At 38.9% G+C, this 14,971-nt stretch overlaps 2 protein-coding genes across 2 annotated transcripts; one reads left to right on the forward strand and one right to left on the reverse strand.

Annotated features, from left to right (window-relative positions):
* The first annotated feature begins 2,507 nt into the window (after positions 1 to 2,507).
* On the forward strand, positions 2,508 to 6,567 carry hdc (histidine decarboxylase). The gene is made up of 12 exons (XM_046033239.1): positions 2,508 to 2,535; positions 2,694 to 2,866; positions 2,952 to 3,065; positions 3,185 to 3,307; positions 3,415 to 3,552; positions 3,632 to 3,775; positions 4,306 to 4,372; positions 4,493 to 4,655; positions 4,803 to 4,893; positions 4,985 to 5,083; positions 5,228 to 5,329; positions 5,607 to 6,567. The coding sequence occupies exons 1-12, from the start codon at positions 2,508 to 2,510 to the stop codon at positions 6,369 to 6,371; spliced, it is 2,007 nt and encodes a 668-aa protein (XP_045889195.1). The 3' UTR covers positions 6,372 to 6,567.
* On the reverse strand, positions 6,532 to 14,681 carry LOC123958460 (very long-chain acyl-CoA synthetase-like). Its single transcript, XM_046031784.1, has 10 exons — positions 14,146 to 14,681; positions 10,325 to 10,534; positions 10,054 to 10,212; positions 9,712 to 9,836; positions 9,377 to 9,571; positions 9,103 to 9,193; positions 8,833 to 9,031; positions 8,010 to 8,107; positions 7,479 to 7,609; positions 6,532 to 6,962 (listed from the first exon to the last, which is right to left on the reverse strand). Exons 1-10 carry the CDS (start codon positions 14,624 to 14,626, stop codon positions 6,789 to 6,791), a joined length of 1,863 nt encoding a protein of 620 aa, XP_045887740.1. The 5' UTR covers positions 14,627 to 14,681; the 3' UTR covers positions 6,532 to 6,788.
* Positions 14,682 to 14,971: the final 290 nt, after the last annotated feature.

Raw genomic sequence — 14,971 nt, forward strand, 5'->3', positions numbered from 1 at the left:
GAGACACAATAAATAAAATATAAATATAAGATAGTATTTCAAACAACAATTATCAGTTAAAACACAGGCCATCAGAGTTAAAGCACAGGCGACTCATGTTAATATATGTGTCCAGGCAATCAAGTGGTCTTTATGAAGGCCCCTCAAGAACCAGAAACAGTAGCTACCAGTGTCCTTTTCTTCACATTTATCTCATTCTCACAACACCTGTCATCATAGTCTTTCTCATATAACATTGATGTGTGCTTAACGTGTTTGAATTATTGTTAGATTTGCGTCCAACCGCTGGCACAATGCAGAGTGTGTGAACAGTCCAGGTGCTGCTCCAGCTTTTGTCAGAGTTTAAAAGGCAGCTACTAGCTGTGTCATAGATAGGTTTGCCTTCATCATCCTATTTCCTTTTACTGTGCGCATTCATTGTTCATCCTTTTGTAATGTCCCCTATACTTAATCTTTCTATTTGCCTCTGAAGAAGCATCATACAGCCCAAATATTGCTGTGCCTTAACAATCAGCTTCATTAATGCGTTCAGGAAAGATGAGAAGTAATAGAAGAGAATGTTGTTTGTATCAACTCTGAGAACATTATTTTTACCCTTTTGTGAGAGAGCAGTGCTGTTTTAGAGGTGTATGATGCAAATATATACTGTATATATCATTGGAGTCAAATCTTCTGGCCAGGCCTTGAATATATTAAAAAAAATAGTTTGTCATTTTGGGGAATATGCTTAGTTGCTTTCTCTGCAAGAGTTAGACAAGTAGATTGATACCACTCTCATCTGTACCATATAGTGTGGCAAATAAATAGAGCTGTAGCCATCAATCAATTAGCTTAGCTTAGCACAAAGTCTGCAGGAAAAAGCTACTCTGGCTCTGTCCAAAGGTAACAAAATTCACTTACCAGCACCTCTAAAGCTCATTAGTTAACACATTGTATGTAGCGTATCCATATAAAAACAAAAGTGTAAAAACAACAACCCTAGACATATTTCCCAAAATGTGGATCTGCTAGTAAGTGTTTTCACATCTATACTTTTCAGACTGTCTGAAAGTTCAGGTGTCTGTAGCAGAACTTTGTTTTTCTGCTTTTCCTTCTTTTCTACTCTGATTATTAATTTCAAAACCTTTAAAATGTATCTCCTAACTCTTTGGAGGGGACCTGAACTTTAGGTTGGAAAATTAGCTCCACCTCAACCAGCTACAACAGTAAAATGGTATGTGCATTGATGCATCAGTAGGTCTTTTACCAATATAATAACGTCAGGCCATCAGTGTGACCAATAAATGTCACCCCCAACCACTTCCGCCCCCCACCACAAACATGACATGGGGAAGAGACATGGACAAATTGCATTAGGCACTTTCAGGAATTCCACTAAACACCTGACACTACCTCAAAGGTTTTGTATATATGTATCTTTGTGTGTGTGATTGCATTATGTTTGTATACTTTTTTATTTAATGAACATACCACAGCCACTTTCAAACGCTGCCAACAAAGACTCTCTGCCGTCCAAACTCAAATTCCTTTCGGTTGCTCCACAACTCCTTCTGCTGCTCTACAAAAGCATAATTCAACTTCTTCACTGCTCAACCTGTTATTTCAGCATACTCACTGTGCATTACAAATAACGGCTCCAAAATTATTGGTCCCCCTACCCCCAACCTCTCTGACCTCAACAGGAAAGCCATTTTATGGAAAGCCCACATAATAGTACACGACATCAGTCATCCTCTCAACACATTCTTCACTCTGCTACCATCAGGTCGTAGATATAGATCCCTTGCCTGGAAAGCAGTTTTATCCCCTCTGCCATAGCACTACTCAACAAAAGTACTTGCTAAGTAAAAAGTATGTTTGATTTGGTGTCAATTTGTGTATAAAATGTGCTGATATACAGTATGTTGTGCTCATGTTGTTTATATGTGAGGTAATGTAGGTACAGTACAGCAATGTAGGTGCTGTAATACATTCCAAACATGTTTCTAAATGTATAACAAGTTATAGAAAATATATATTTTAGATACATAGGAAGTCATAATGAATAAGTATATGATTTTATATTGCACATAAAATAATTACACCTGACATTTTCTCTCTATATAGAGAATGTGTGTTCAGGAGCCAAAGGATTGATGTATATTGCACAAAGAATGTTTCAATATTGTTACATCAACTGTCAGTTATACTGTTAAAAATATTGTACTATTGTGCTAAATACAGTTCCATGTTTCTGAGATGTGATTAAATAAATCATTACCACCAGAGGAGGGCAAATATTTAGTGTAAATGTGGAGTTAAAAGGCGATGCGAGCAACGATTCAAATGATGGAAAGAACATGTGAAGGGCATTTGTTTGGTGGTTGAAATGCGTCACCAACTAAGGGCGTGTTCTTCACAACAGGGTCTATATAGTTCTGTCATCTCTGCCACTGAATACACAAAGCATCATTGCAGCCACCTGTTACACGCAACAAATTAACTTAAAGAGCTCTCATCTAAAAAAAATGCAGGCTGAGGAATACAATCGCAGAGGTAATAATTAGGTTCTATTTTACTATATACTGACTTGTTTTGTCTGTGCTGTTGTATTTCATTGCAAATAATGATAAGTAAAAAATAGCCAAGGATGACGAATAATACATTTTAATAAGAATATCATTCCAGCTGTTACAGTATCTGTTACTGATCAGGTAAGGAGCTGGTAGACTACATCACACAGTACTTGGGCACCATCAGGGAGAGGAGGGTGATTCCAGATGTGAAGCCAGGTTACATGAAGGACCTTCTTCCTGACACTGCACCTGCAGAGCCGGAGGACTGGGAAAGTATCTTCAACGACATTGAGAAAGTCATCATGCCAGGAGTAGGTTCCTACTGTCTTCCATCATCATATCAGAAATGTGAAACTATGGCAAGGAAGCATGTGTTTTCATACCTTTTTCCCCCAGGTGGTTCACTGGCAGAGTCCTCACATGCATGCCTACTACCCGAGTCTGACTTCATGGCCCTCTATGCTCGGGGACATGCTGGCCGATGCCATCAACTGTGTTGGATTCACCTGGGTGAGGGGACAACCTGCACTTTTTTCTCCACTACGCTACCTAAAAACAACAAAAACATCGCAATAACAAAGTCATGCCAATCCAAATTAATTATATTGGTTATCTTTGGTTTTGAACAGGCCTCCAGCCCTGCATGTACAGAATTGGAAATGAATGTGATGGACTGGTTGTGTAAAGCACTGGGGCTCCCCTCCTTCTTCCTGCATCACCATCCTGGCAGCAGAGGTGGAGGCATACTGCAGGTTACAACACCTTGATCTGTTTATTTTAAACCCAAAATCTTCATACAGTTGTCTCTGCGCTAAAAGGGAGCTTATTATCTTTCTCTTCTACCTGATTCTCCTGTTAGAGCACTGTCAGTGAGAGTACACTGGTTGCTCTGCTGGCAGCCAGGAAAGACAGAATTTTGCAGCTGCGGGCTGAGCTTGACCAGGAAGTGGACGACTCTGTCCTAAATTCGAGACTTGTGGCCTACGCTTCAGATCAGGTCAGTGTTACCACTTCTTTCACAATAACTAACACAATCAACCAGATAAAACTGATTTGATGTGCAACTGCTTTTATAGGCGCACTCCTCAGTTGAGAAGGCAGGTCTGATCTCTCTGGTGAAGATCAGGTTTCTGCCCACTGATGAGCAGTTGTCTCTGAGAGGAGAAACTTTGAAACAAGCCATACAAGAAGACAGGAGGAGGGGACTGGTCCCTTTCATGGTAGGTATTGGACACTGGTGGGTATCATGGAGGTAAGGCTGTGTTTATGTGGAGATTTTAAGAATCATACCAGTGTTTACCAGTGTTTTTTCATGTTTAAACTATTTTAAGCAAGGAGGAATTATTTATCTCTTTCATGTTGGTGCATTTAAGGAAAATCCAATATCCACTCCATTACATTTACCTGTTACTAGTTACTTCACAAAAAAGTATTTTACAAAATACATACAAGCATATAAAATACAATATATTCATTATTATTATGAATAAAGATTAACCTAGTGATTTCGGACCTTTTTGGTTTGTGAATCCTCATATAAAAGCAGTGTCTAGTTGTGGCTCCTTGTCACATTTCAAATAGACATTTCCTCTGTAGACTTCTCAGATGATTTACATTAAACAATGCTTTGGTCTCAAAGAGGGAAACTCTAATATTCTAAAAAAGAAAAAAGAAAAAGCAAAGCTTAGGAAAAAGTCTGAAAAAGTGATAAAAACGTGTGTATCAGAACTTTGTTTGTTCCTCTTTTCAGTTGTGTGCAACTTTAGGAACCACAGGAGTGTGTGCCTTTGACAATCTATCTGAACTGGGACCAGTCTGTACGTCTTCAAATTTACTCCCCACAATGTCTGCTTTAACACTGGCTATAAAATAAAAATATTGTGTTGTTCCATTGGGATGCATTAGGAGAATTACAGTACTTTAAATATTTTCTACAGGTGCAGAAGAGGGACTGTGGCTCCATGTTGATGCTGCGTACGCTGGCTCAGCCTACTTCTGTCCTGAGCTCCGCTGGTCCCTGGAGGGCATTGAATTTGCTCACTCTTTTGTCTTTAACCCTTCCAAGTGGATGATGGTCCATTTTGACTGCACAGCTTTCTGGTGAGAAAGAACACTGAAGCCTTATCTCACCTCTATAGAAATAAACAGTATCACTGAAATTAGATCTGAAATTAAATACCAATAAATCCAATTTCAATGTGAAAGATGCTTGTTGGTTAGTAATATGGTTTAACATTGTTTTCTCAGGGTGAAGGATAAATACAAGCTCCAACAGACATTCACTGTTGATCCCATTTACCTCAGACATGAAAACTCACAGGCAGCCACAGATTTTATGGTATGATACTGACATGTCTTCACGAAATTAGAAATTAAATTATCATAGTGAATCATTTTCTGCAATCTTACAACTCCTTCATGTTATCCAGCATTGGCAAATTCCCCTGAGTCGACGTTTCCGTTCTCTCAAACTCTGGTTTGTTATGCGCTCCTTTGGACTGAAAAACCTACAGGCTCATATCAGACATGTAAGTGGCATTAAGTTCTCTGCAAATTGTTATAAGAATAAATATGAGATATTATCAGATGAGAGAATTCTATGGTAACCCACATAATTTTATTTGTTTTTAAGTTCTCAGAATTGACATGTAAATGTATTCTGTCTTTTTTAGGGGATTGAGATGGCAAAGCTCTTGGAGTCTCACATAAGAAATGACCCAAATTTTGAGGTTCCTGCTGAGAGGCACCTTGGCCTAGTGGTCTTCTGTCTGAAAGTATGTAGCACACATTTAGACTATCTACACAGCAAACTACTAAAATTTTAAACTGAGTTTTATCTTTGTTAAGCAACATGTCTGGCTAATCATTGTTGTGATGTAAGACTTCCCTGTCACACCTTGTTCAAAGGTCAACAAGCACAGGTGAAGGGCAGATCAATATCTGTGATCATTAAAAAGAGCAGAAACCTTGAACTGATTTTGTTTGGAAGCTTTGGAGTTTTTTGGCCCTGCAACATTTATGAATATTTTAAGTGATTTTATTTTATTCTAGGGAGGAAATGCTTTGACCCAGGAGCTGTTGAGAAGACTGACCCGGTCAGGCACCATGTACCTCATCCCTGCAGACATTCACACCAAACGCATCATCCGATTTACGGTGACCTCGCAGTTTACTACCGCAGAGGACATCCTTAAGGACTGGAGCACCATCTCCAAAATGGGTTCCACTCTTCTGGCTGAGAATAATGCAGGCAAACCAAAATCAGGGAAAGATGAGGTGTTAGGGTCTGATGGAAACCCAGAATCAGATACCAGTTCTGAGGAGAGAGAGAACGCTGCCTCCATGCTGGACAAGGCTGAAGTGGAGCTGTGGATTGACAAGGTTTGGACTCGATCTAGGAGGCCAATGCGCTCCCTTAGCTGCAACAGCGAGCCTCTGCCTTACACTTACATTGGGCCGCTGTCTGGCAATGACTTTGAAACAAGGCCTAGCCTTAAAGATGCTGCAGGTACCCTCCCCACTCCATCAATGACAGGATCCGGCCCTGTGTTTAAGATTACAGACACGCCGTCAAATCTTCTGGGTAAACAAGTCCTTAAAAAGCTGACGAAGTTTTACAGTGTGCCCAGTTTCTGCAACCAGTGGGTGCAGTGTGGCCGCCACCAGCTGTGCTGCCCTCTGAAGGTTTCACAGGCAGCTCAAAAACACTTGTCCTCAACCTGCAGAAGAATGAACTGTATGTCTTCTTCTCCTGTAGCCAGCACAGCTCCTGCACCAACTCCTCTGGAAACTGCCACGGCACCTAAGCACCTGTAATGACCTTGAAAGCAGTGTACAGTAGTTCATACACACACTGCCATTGATAATGAAGCAATTTACTACTATACCAGGTGTGATGGCGCTAAGATCTTGGCAAATTGAAGATCACTATCTAACTGTGTCAGTGATATTGGGATTGCTTTGCTCATTTACAATCTTGTTTTCAATATATTTTTATTAAAATGTATTTCAAACAAAATGACATCCCTTGAATTATTTCAGTACACAATATTCTCCACAGAAGATGAAGTACCTCATGAAATGCGCTGTACATAAACACTCAACGTGCAGGTCATTTAGCATTATTTTAATTATTAATTATTAATTAATTATTTAGCATCCTATATCACCTAAAACATAAAAATCGAATCTACTATTTGAGGTTGACAATCCAGTAATAAACGTTGATCTCATTCAGAACCTGATTCTTCCCTCTGCGACGGAGCTGAATATCTCCTGAGTCATGGGCACGTAGCCCTTATTGTCCTCCAGGTAGAACAAAGGGTCCCTGATGACAGCAGGGTTGAAGCCCTCCTCTGCCAACTTCATCTTCATTTGTTTAAATGTCCCAGTTACCACCAGTGCATCCTACCAAAGAAAAATGAATAGTTACAGTATACAATAGTTTCAAGACATTTTCAGTTAAATTCCTGTTAAAGAATTTATTAATAAAAGAGAATAAACAGAGAAGTACTAAAACACATATACAGTTGGTCCAGAGACCTGCTGCCTAGGGCAGCTTCGGACATCTGGCCCCGAGCAAAGGGATGCATCATCATTTACACAGTCTAGGTTTCTATGTTTTGGGGAACAGCGATCCTCTCTCAGCCTTAAATGAACATTCCAGGAGAGGAGAGGAACAACAAGAGAGGAAAACACCAAAACAATCTCACAGCTCTGACCTAAACCCTAGTTAATGTCGACTAACATAAGGAGTATAGGAGAGGAAAGGTTAAGGATAAAAAACAATACATGTATATCTATAAGACATAACAATACTAGTAATAATAATAATAGTAAAAAAACATAAAAGGATTACATGTAAGAAGATTTTCTGCCATAACATCATGATCTTGTTAGTAAATTCAGCAGGACTTTGTTTACCTGTATGCGAATGAAACGGGGCCTTGCATAGCTGGGGAGGTAGTTTTTGACGTGTTGATATGTAGCTTTGCTGTCAAAGTCCATGTTTTCTTTTAGCTTCAGTGCTGCCATTCCAACTCGTCCCTCATGTCCTAATCAGTGAAGGTCAAAGTAGTACGAGTCATTTTTTGTTTTCGCCAGGACAAACAGTTCTTTGAATGATTCATATTATGGCAAAGTATATGGGCACTTTAAATGCATGCTTTCCTGTTTCATATTTTTCTCATTCAGTGTTTTTTAACTTAATTTGCAGGATTACATGGTTCATGGTTACAATGATTCACTACTGATGGGAATGTGAAAGAGGTCTTACTAAATATTTATAAACCCAAAACAGACTCAAACAGATATAGTGGTCAGATGAAAGACTTTTACTAAATTTCATATTTTGGAGATACACAATTTACCCCACATAAGATATTTCTAATAACAGTTATCCAATGAGTATGTCCTTTATCAGTCCTAAATCATTGCTAATAATGTAATTATTACCTGGCACCTTCACACCATAGACATTAGCCTCCTCGACGCAGTCCACCATGAGCAAATGATCGGCCACCTCTGTGGTTGCCACATTTTCTCCTTTCCACCTATATTGGATGACAACACAAATATAGTATGCTCATAACTTAGCTTCATTGTTTTCATTTAGGACTGGGAACAGTTTGTTATAATTTAGATACAAGCATAGTCTGAGAAAACCTTTAAAATTTGCAGAAAATGCTGAAATAATAATTAAATGAATATTCTTAATTTCCTGAAATTATGTTATCTAAATCCAAGGCCTTTAACTGTTTTAAATATAATCATATTTGATGTATTGATTTCTTAATCAAACTTAAAGTTGGTAAAACCTGCAGGGATTCTGGATAACATTCATCTACAAAGGTCAACCATATTACACAGTTCAGGCATTGTTCTGCCTTTGACATGAAATAAATTTGACAAGCTGAGCAAATAATGAAGACTCCACATCATGAAACAGTATTAATTCTAGCCACTGTTCCAAGATTTGTAATCATTGTCTCCATTGTTTACTGTCCTTGTCAAATTGGTTCAATTTGTTTCATCCTGTGGAGGAGCTGTGTCTGGGACCTGTGTGGTGTTGTGTGTGTATGTGTGTGTGTTGCAGGCAAACAAGGAGATTGGGAGCACCTGGCCAGTGAGCCCAGCCTATTTAAGCCTGCCCACCAAGACGCCAAGGTTGGTGCTGGCGCCTTCCACAATGCGTTGCCACACTGTTCTTTTGTTTTGCTCTGTTGCATCCTCCTTCTTTGTTGCAGCCTGAGAGCCGGGTCGTAACACACCCACGTACCTGAAAGTGTCTCCAATGCGGTCTTGAAAGTAGATAAATCCCTCGTTGTCTATCTTTAGAAGGTCGCCACTGTTAAAGTAGAAGTCTCCCTTCACAAACACGTCTCTCAGCTTCTTCTTCTCTGTCTGCTGCTTGTTCTTAGCGTAGCCACTGAAAGGTGTTAGTTTTCCAATCTTTGCCACCAACAAACCAGTCTCTCCTGTTGGTGAAAACAACAATCACGATATATGTAGTAAGAGCTAAACATATTTTTGGAGGAGGCTGGCTCACCTCTGGGTACTTCAATACAAAATCCTCTGGAGTCTTTGACTGGCTCCTCTTTCTCTGTGTCGTATCTTATCAGTGCATATGGACATCCCATCTGAAAAACAACAAGAATGAAACACGTGGAAAAGAATAAAGTTATCAGTCATATAAAGAAGCTTGATTCCCACATTTAAATTATTACCATTACTGTACTATACATATTATTTATATTGTAATGATGCAATTATCACCTGTAAAAGTTGAATAAAATTTGTTTGCATAAGGGACAAATATTTACTTTTTGGAGAAAATGCTCTTTGCCAATAGCTCCAACTTTGCCAATGTAGTTGACAAAGCCAATATTTCCTTCAGTGGCTCCGTAGCATTCACATATACGAATGTCTCCAAATCGCTGCAGGAAATCAGCCCAGGAGTCAGCCCTTATCCCGTTCCCCAAAGCCAGTCGGACTTTATGATCTCTGTCATTGTCTTTCTAAAGGAGAGTGAAGGACCAGTGAAATTGAGATAATAAACACATTATGTTTACCTTTGGTCTTGTGTCTGACTGCTGCAAGTCTTAGCTTAATAATGCTACAACAATATAACTATATGTAATATTATCCTGAGGTTTACCTTTGGTGTGTTGCAGAGGTAGCGCATAATTTCTCCTATATACTGAACAACAGTCACATTGTACTTTCTGCAGTCATTCCAGAAGTGGGTGGCAGAGAATTTACGTCTTAAAACAACAGTGATGCCTAGAAATGGAGAGGCACAGATTTCAGCAACATATAATATCACACTCAGAGCTCAGTAAGTATTTGTGATCATGAGGACTTTGAAATACAAACAGTGGAAATCAGAGCCAAACTGATGGTTATTTGAAGTCCTTTACCTGTTAGTTTAACCTTTAGTAAACTCATCAGAATGTTGGCTGGATATCGTATTTTGAAGTTTTATGATGACATGAATTACCTTTTTCTATGGCGCCACAAAGTCCCATCAGAAAGCCAGCACTGTGGTAAAGAGGCAGGTAAATGTAGATGATATCGTCTGAGCATACGCCAGCAATAGACTGAAGAAAAGATGACATCCATAGCCTCTCGTGGTTAATTACAGCTGCCTTGGGAAGACCTAAAAGATAATATCACCATTAGAAGCAGACGTGGCATTCTTTTTTGTCCTACTTCTGTCGCTCAAGGCCTGCACACTAAAAATACGAACACAGATTAGAAGTTCAGATTACCTGTGGTTCCCGAGGTGTAGATGTACAGCACAGGACTCTTAATGTTAATGTTGGCTCTCAGCTGAGGTGACAGAGGCTGGTCTGAGGCCTGCCGGATTTTATCAGAGAGGCTTTCAATGCCCTCCACATCACAGTCCTCACTGAGGATAAACACACGGATGCCCTGCTGCTTCAAGGTGGGCAACACCTCCTCCACAGCCCCTCGCAATTCTGAGAGACAAAAATAAGACAGCTTCATGGAGGTCGATGTAGTGACAACGGAAATGGGAAAACAATCTATACAGATGTGGAGAATCATGGGAATGAAGGCTATTCAGAACTTGTCCAGCTTTGATATTAATTTAACAACTGACACTAATTAATGCTTAAGTATTATCATTAAGATTATTATTAGAATTATTGTTATTATTAATTAATACTTTATTTGTATTTTGACACAACAAAAGGAAATGGACTCTGAAATAGAAATGGTACTACATCTACCGATATCAGCTTATTGCAGATATATCAGTATCGGTGTGTTTGTCAGGCGATAGCTACTGTAAGTAACAAGAAATTGCAGTACAGAAATTCCAAAGTAGGTTTGAGCTAATTTAGTGTCTTCATAATATAATTTGTCCACCAGAGAGAACTAATCTGAACTGAATTTGATTTTTCAACTGCAAAGTATCTGGCCACCAGTGCATCCTACCAAAGAAAAATTAATAGTTACAGTATACAATAGTTTTGAGACATTTTCAGTTAAATTCCTGTTTTTTTACATGTCATGTGTCGTGGAAATTGTATCTTGCTGGTGAGAGATTAAGCAAATAATTGAGTAACAACTGTTACTGAAAAGTAACTGTTGTCTGCAAAGTATGTCTCTTGATCATATTTTAACATTTTTTTCATCATTTCATGGTACATGTTTAGGCCTATTTTAAAAGAAAATTGCTTTATTTAATGGGTGATATATAGTTATTGGATATCGACATCAGCATTGTCCTCAAACATCCAGTATCGGTGGATATTCAAACAACATGCAAAGAACATAATCACTTGAGGATACAAACATCATTAACATCATTGATAATTTATTAAAGAAGAGGACAATACTCAAGACAAGACTCCTACCTAAAGAACTGAAGAAGAATGAAATTTAAATGAAGATGAAGATATACTTTTATTAATCCCGCAAGGGGAAATTCAATGTTTTCACTCTGTTATTATTGTTAGTATTCAGACACAGGTCCGAAACACACACACATGCACAAACAAGATCCATAGCAACACATGGAGAGATGTCAGAGTGAGGGGGCTGCCACTCAGTGAGCAAACTAGGGGTTCAGGGGCTTGCTCAAGGCCACCTTTGGAAGTCTCCAGGAGGTGAACTGAACCCAGCCTAATCCTAACGGACTGAGCTACTGCCGCCCCCAGGTTTGTGGGACAACAGGGAGACCGGGTACGGTTGTAACATGGGGAGAGTTGTAACAACACCAATTCCACCAATTAAAGATAAGATAGGATTTAGGTGATCATTTCATTATTTACCTTCTTCCTCCCCAATCCGACATGGTGGTTATCAAGTCTGGAAACAGGTACATTCAGAATATATAGAGAAAAAACTGATTTTGAGGTAAGAAAGTAAATTTTTTGACCAAGACTATTTTCTTTAGTATCTATACTATACAGATAAAATTGTATGTTATTTAACTCTTACTGCGTACCGGTGAGTACCGGCCCACTTAAAGCACTGACTGTGACTCTGATTAAGAATATACACACATTGACACACATAGACACACACCTCTTTCTTGATAGACCTAAGGATGTACAAAGATATTCTTAAAGTATATTTTAGTAGTATTTATAACTGAACAACTATAGATTAATTTACATACACATACTGTACATGCGCGCGAGTCATCAGACATAGTCTGTTGTGTGAGAGAGAAACATAGTTCTTTTATATAACTACATGTTTTTGAAGCATATCATGGTGTGGCTTCTACTTTTGCTTCTTTTGTCTTATTGTTACAACTTACCCCAGCATGCAGTGGCGCCACCAGAAACTTTGGGCCCCATGCCAAAAAATCTAATTGGGCCCCCTCTGTGCAGCTGTCGTCACCACATCTCTAGGACCTAACTGTCCCATCAAAGGCATTACATAATTCTAATTAAAGGCTTGCAACTGTCTTTCTTCTTGTAGTTCTATACTAGTACTAACACAATATTTACTGCTGGTGATTTGTACATGTAAGTCTACATACAGTAGGGGAGAGCCGGGACGATTGAAACACTTTTCAAATATATCATCATTTCAATCGTCATTTTAAAATATAATGCTACAGACAACTTCACTATTTTCTAAACTGTAAAACTTCAGGATGTGTTGAAGTACTAACTAATCTTTCATGTGATCATGACCATGGCACATGGAACAATAAACACAACTCCTCATTCAAAAAAAAAGATTGCTTCAGTGAATTTACTTTCCGTGATTGAAAACAGCTTCTTTCGTATAACTCTGTAAAAGTGTGACGTATCCACCTGATTTTCCCCGGTTCTGTTAAGTACTGAGGACTGTATGTGCTGAGGTAATTTGGCATGTCAGACTTGTATGGGCTCTGAGAAAATCGCTGCGTTTCATTCGTCCCGCGTTTCAATCGTCCCGGCTCTCTCCTATGCAGTTCACTATTTGATTTAAGGTTAAAAGCCACCATAAAAACGTCCTTAAGGCAATCTTTTACAGTCTCAATGTATTTTTATAGTAAAATTAACTATCTATAGAAGTCATTTTACAGCCATAATTAAATCTAAATGAACGTATCAAACTGGATTATTTTAATATTGTCTGTAAATTACATGCAGGCTGAGGTAATCTACTCAATGTTTCCAACAAATGTTTCCCTGCACTGATTGAATGTTGATTAAATGTAGGCTAACACTTGTCTGCAGCTAGCTTATTTCACTGTGGACATTAAGCCAGCAGGTTAACACCACTCACAGCCTTTAGGCTACCCACCTTTCTTGGTGAAAAACTGGGTTCCAGAGTGACATCCTTTCCTTTGTCTTTTCTCTCTTTCCTTTTTTGAAAACCAGGTTTTGGTTTACTATGCAACATTGTGATCACTGTATTTCTGGCGCATCTACTAATTGCAACTAAACATCATCACCTTTTTACATACAGTCTATGACCATCACTGATACAGTGCGCTAAGGCAGGACCAAACCATTTCATGCAGATACAGGGGGGTGGTCTGTCAATATGGATGTTGACTTTTTGGTCAATGGGGATATTTAACTTCTATTGCCAAAAACAAAGATATCATTAATTGTATTATTATATTTAAAATACTCATTGATGATGGTTTATATAAATATAATTTGATGTTAGTTTTTACCTATTTTTTGGGAATTGTCCTAACTTTCCCCCCCTATATGGCGCCCCTGCCAGCATGTGTTACAACCTACCCTGGTATTGGGGTAGGTTGTAACAAGGGAACACAATGCATTTGACATCAACTCACGAGGTCTGTGATATTCTTGTAGAGGATTGAATTGGTGCCATTTGTAGTGAACAAATGTGAGTACTTTGTATAAAAGTTTGAGAACTCTAGCTACAAAATTCAATGAGTAGTATAGTATGTTGTATACAGTATAGTTGCTGTAGCAAAAAGTGTTACAACCATACCCGGTTTCCCCTATTAAAGACTTAAGAGTGTTCTGGAGTTCTGGAAAACCAGTGTCACAGTGTATTCCTAATGCAACATTTAGAAATAAATTATGCAGAAAAACGGAAATCTGGGATAATAGTCCATCTCGGTCACCTCCCAGCTTACCGGCACCAGCGACAACGACTTTGGCATCACAGCAGGAGAAGCAGTGCAGCAAAGATTTGGATCTGATGTTGTAGTTCAGCAAAGAAGCTATGCATCCCAGCTTGGCCAGTGCCAGCCAGAGCCACACAAACTGCGGTTCGTTGCCCAGGAAGAGAGCCACTGTGTCTCCCTCCTTCAGGTGGGCATGCGTGGAGAGAGCTCTGGCCACTCTGTTGCTCTCTTGGTCAGCTTGGCAGTAAGTATAGGAGCTTTCCTCGAAAAGTATAAAATTCTTATGCGGCTGCCTCGCGACTTTGTCCAGAAAACAATCCAAAATACTGTAAAAGGGTTTCTGCTTCTTGAATTTGTTTACTCGCATAGAAATTTTAATTGCAGTAATTGCATAGTTCAAATCTTTCAGGATATAAGGATTTCTCAAGTAAATCAATAATGGCAAAATTGCCAAACCTGTAAGGGCAGTGTATAAAATATATTCATACATTGTAATCAGGAGATATGTGTCAGTCCTGCAGCTTCAAGTGCCCTCAAAGGTTCAAGTTTCAGCAGTTTACAGCTGAATATACTCTTATTCAGTTACGCCCCTTGAACTTTGAATTATTTTCTTCTCTGGCGAGTAAAACAAAAGAGCCCAAAGGCCAATTTGTTCCTGAGTTGAAACAAATTCTCCAACTGTTGCCAATAGTGGCAATGATCACAATTCTATGAAAGGATACATTTAAAGCATTTACTGTTTGTCTTTACTGTTTGTTTTATTTTCGTGGTATCATTATTTTGTCAGAACAAGAACAGCCTCCCTATTTGCAGTGAACGCTGCCTAAACCAGGTT

The sequence above is a fragment of the Micropterus dolomieu genome, linkage group LG20, assembly GCF_021292245.1.
Source record: "Micropterus dolomieu isolate WLL.071019.BEF.003 ecotype Adirondacks linkage group LG20, ASM2129224v1, whole genome shotgun sequence".
Classification (NCBI taxonomy): Eukaryota; Metazoa; Chordata; class Actinopteri; order Centrarchiformes; family Centrarchidae; genus Micropterus; species Micropterus dolomieu.

Coding starts and splice junctions, on each gene's coding strand:
- hdc (XM_046033239.1), top strand. CDS start 2,508: ATGCAGGCTGAGGAATACAATCGCAGAG. Junction 4,656..4,802: donor TTTGACTGCACAGCTTTCTG/GTGAGAAAGAAC, acceptor TTGTTTTCTCAG/GGTGAAGGATAAATACAAGC. Junction 5,330..5,606: donor TAGTGGTCTTCTGTCTGAAA/GTATGTAGCACA, acceptor ATTTTATTCTAG/GGAGGAAATGCTTTGACCCA.
- LOC123958460 (XM_046031784.1), bottom strand. CDS start 14,626: ATGTATGAATATATTTTATACACTGCCCTTACAGGTTTGGCAATTTTG. Junction 7,610..8,009: donor CTATGGTGTGAAGGTGCCAG/GTAATAATTACA, acceptor TTCACTGATTAG/GACATGAGGGACGAGTTGGA. Junction 6,963..7,478: donor CCCGTTTCATTCGCATACAG/GTAAACAAAGTC, acceptor TTTCTTTGGTAG/GATGCACTGGTGGTAACTGG.